Source organism: Pundamilia nyererei, unplaced genomic scaffold (genome assembly GCF_000239375.1).
Source record: "Pundamilia nyererei isolate P.nyererei 1_Seehausen unplaced genomic scaffold, PunNye1.0 scaffold00060, whole genome shotgun sequence".
In the NCBI taxonomy this organism is placed as follows: Eukaryota; Metazoa; Chordata; class Actinopteri; order Cichliformes; family Cichlidae; genus Pundamilia; species Pundamilia nyererei.
The window spans coordinates 1,276,642-1,277,355 of NW_005187461.1; the positions used below are offsets into that span (position 1 = coordinate 1,276,642).

Genomic DNA, 714 nt, shown 5'->3' on the forward strand with positions numbered 1-714 from the left:
GGCGCTGCCTAGCCTTTTTGGTCTGGACCTGAATGTGGGCAGCCCATGTCAGGTCTGAGGAGATGTGGTGAAGAAGAATGATATTTCATATCATTCTTTTTAATAAATAGGTGTTTGAAAAAGAGTTACCCCAAGGACCTGCCGAGTCTCAGTGTGGTGCTCATCTACCTAGATGAAGCCCTGTCTGTTCTCAAAAGAGCCCTGCGCAGCATCATCAACTGCACTCCTAAAAACCTGCTGTAGGAGATAATAATGGTGGATGACAATAGTTCTAAAGGTAAGTTGGTTATTTTAAAAACAAACTCTAATTATAGAGTGCAGACTGATACCTGTTGTCTTATGTAGGGGAGACCGGGGATAGTAACGTGGGTCAGTTGTAACACTTCTAATTTCTCCAATCAGGGCTAAGTTTTAAATCACGTGATTCATTCTGTACATGCCCAATTCAGTTCTTCTATCACTTGTGAAAAATCAGCAGCCTTTGACAACCACAGACAGTTTAAGAAGAAAAAAAAACTAATTTGTAAGCCAAAGAGTAGTTTTTTGACTTTATTTCATTTTCTAATAGCATTATTTGCTTTGCAGTTAAACTCATCAAACTTAAATTATGTTATTTGTATGTCTGTGGGGATATATTCTGTGCATGTCTTTAGTGCTAATGTTTTAGCCGTTAGCTGTAATGTTAGCTAGATTGTGGCTATAAGAGTCTGGGTC

At 38.8% G+C, this 714-nt stretch overlaps 1 protein-coding gene across 1 annotated transcript in view; it reads left to right on the forward strand.

Moving 5' to 3' along the window:
• Window positions 1-243, forward strand: part of LOC102199083 (probable polypeptide N-acetylgalactosaminyltransferase 8) — an 11,960-nt gene extending 11,717 nt beyond the window's left edge. The window contains exon 12 of the mRNA XM_013911293.1: window positions 111-243. Coding sequence (XP_013766747.1) covers window positions 111-243 — 133 coding nt within the window. The remainder of the gene's footprint in view (window positions 1-110) is intronic.
• Window positions 244-714: the final 471 nt, after the last annotated feature.